We start from the raw sequence: 623 nt of genomic DNA on the forward strand, positions 1-623 counted from the left end.
AACAAAACAGAGAAAAGGGGAAAATAAACACATTCTCCCAATATGCATCTGTATCCCATCCTTACTCACTTTTGGACCTGTAAAGAGAATTATAATATTAAATCATCTTGTACGGTTTGGCCACATCTACTACTAAACCTACCTGACACTTGATTTTATACATAAGAACATTAGGGGAAATAAATATCATAAGAAAAATTCAATGTTACAATCATTTCCATTCAACACTTTGTCATAAAAAGGGGAATAAACAAATATAAAATCCCATGATGGATACAAAAAATTAAAAGGTCAAAACTGCATTTAATGACATATCTCACTATTAAGATCCTATACACAAAAGCTAATTCAATGTCAGTAAATCTAATCACTAGGCTCTTTAGTGAGAAGAGTCGACTAACCCTTAGTGTGCTTAGTTTTGAGTCACTCTCCTGAGATTCTTGCATTTCTGCTGGTAAATGGCTACCTGTGAAATTAAATCAAATAGATAAATGACTTGAATACATTCAAGAAGTGCTCAGATTTAAATATGAAATCACCCTGATTCAGTTTTATTAATGTCAAAAAACATGATTTTTATGTCACACTGCTTCATTTTTATCATTGCAATGGTTATTCTAAAC

At 31.3% G+C, this 623-nt stretch overlaps 1 protein-coding gene across 1 annotated transcript in view; it reads right to left on the reverse strand.

Annotated features, from left to right (window-relative positions):
- Positions 1-83: 83 nt before the first annotated feature.
- The window catches only part of LOC119587352, a 12,851-nt gene continuing 12,311 nt past the window's right edge, over positions 84-623 (reverse strand). The window contains exon 8 of the mRNA XM_037936097.1: positions 84-466. Within this exon, the coding sequence (XP_037792025.1) occupies positions 222-466 (245 nt within the window). The 3' untranslated portion in view covers positions 84-221. The remainder of the gene's footprint in view (positions 467-623) is intronic.

Source organism: Penaeus monodon, chromosome 22, assembly GCF_015228065.2.
Source record: "Penaeus monodon isolate SGIC_2016 chromosome 22, NSTDA_Pmon_1, whole genome shotgun sequence".
Taxonomy (NCBI): domain Eukaryota; kingdom Metazoa; phylum Arthropoda; class Malacostraca; order Decapoda; family Penaeidae; genus Penaeus; species Penaeus monodon.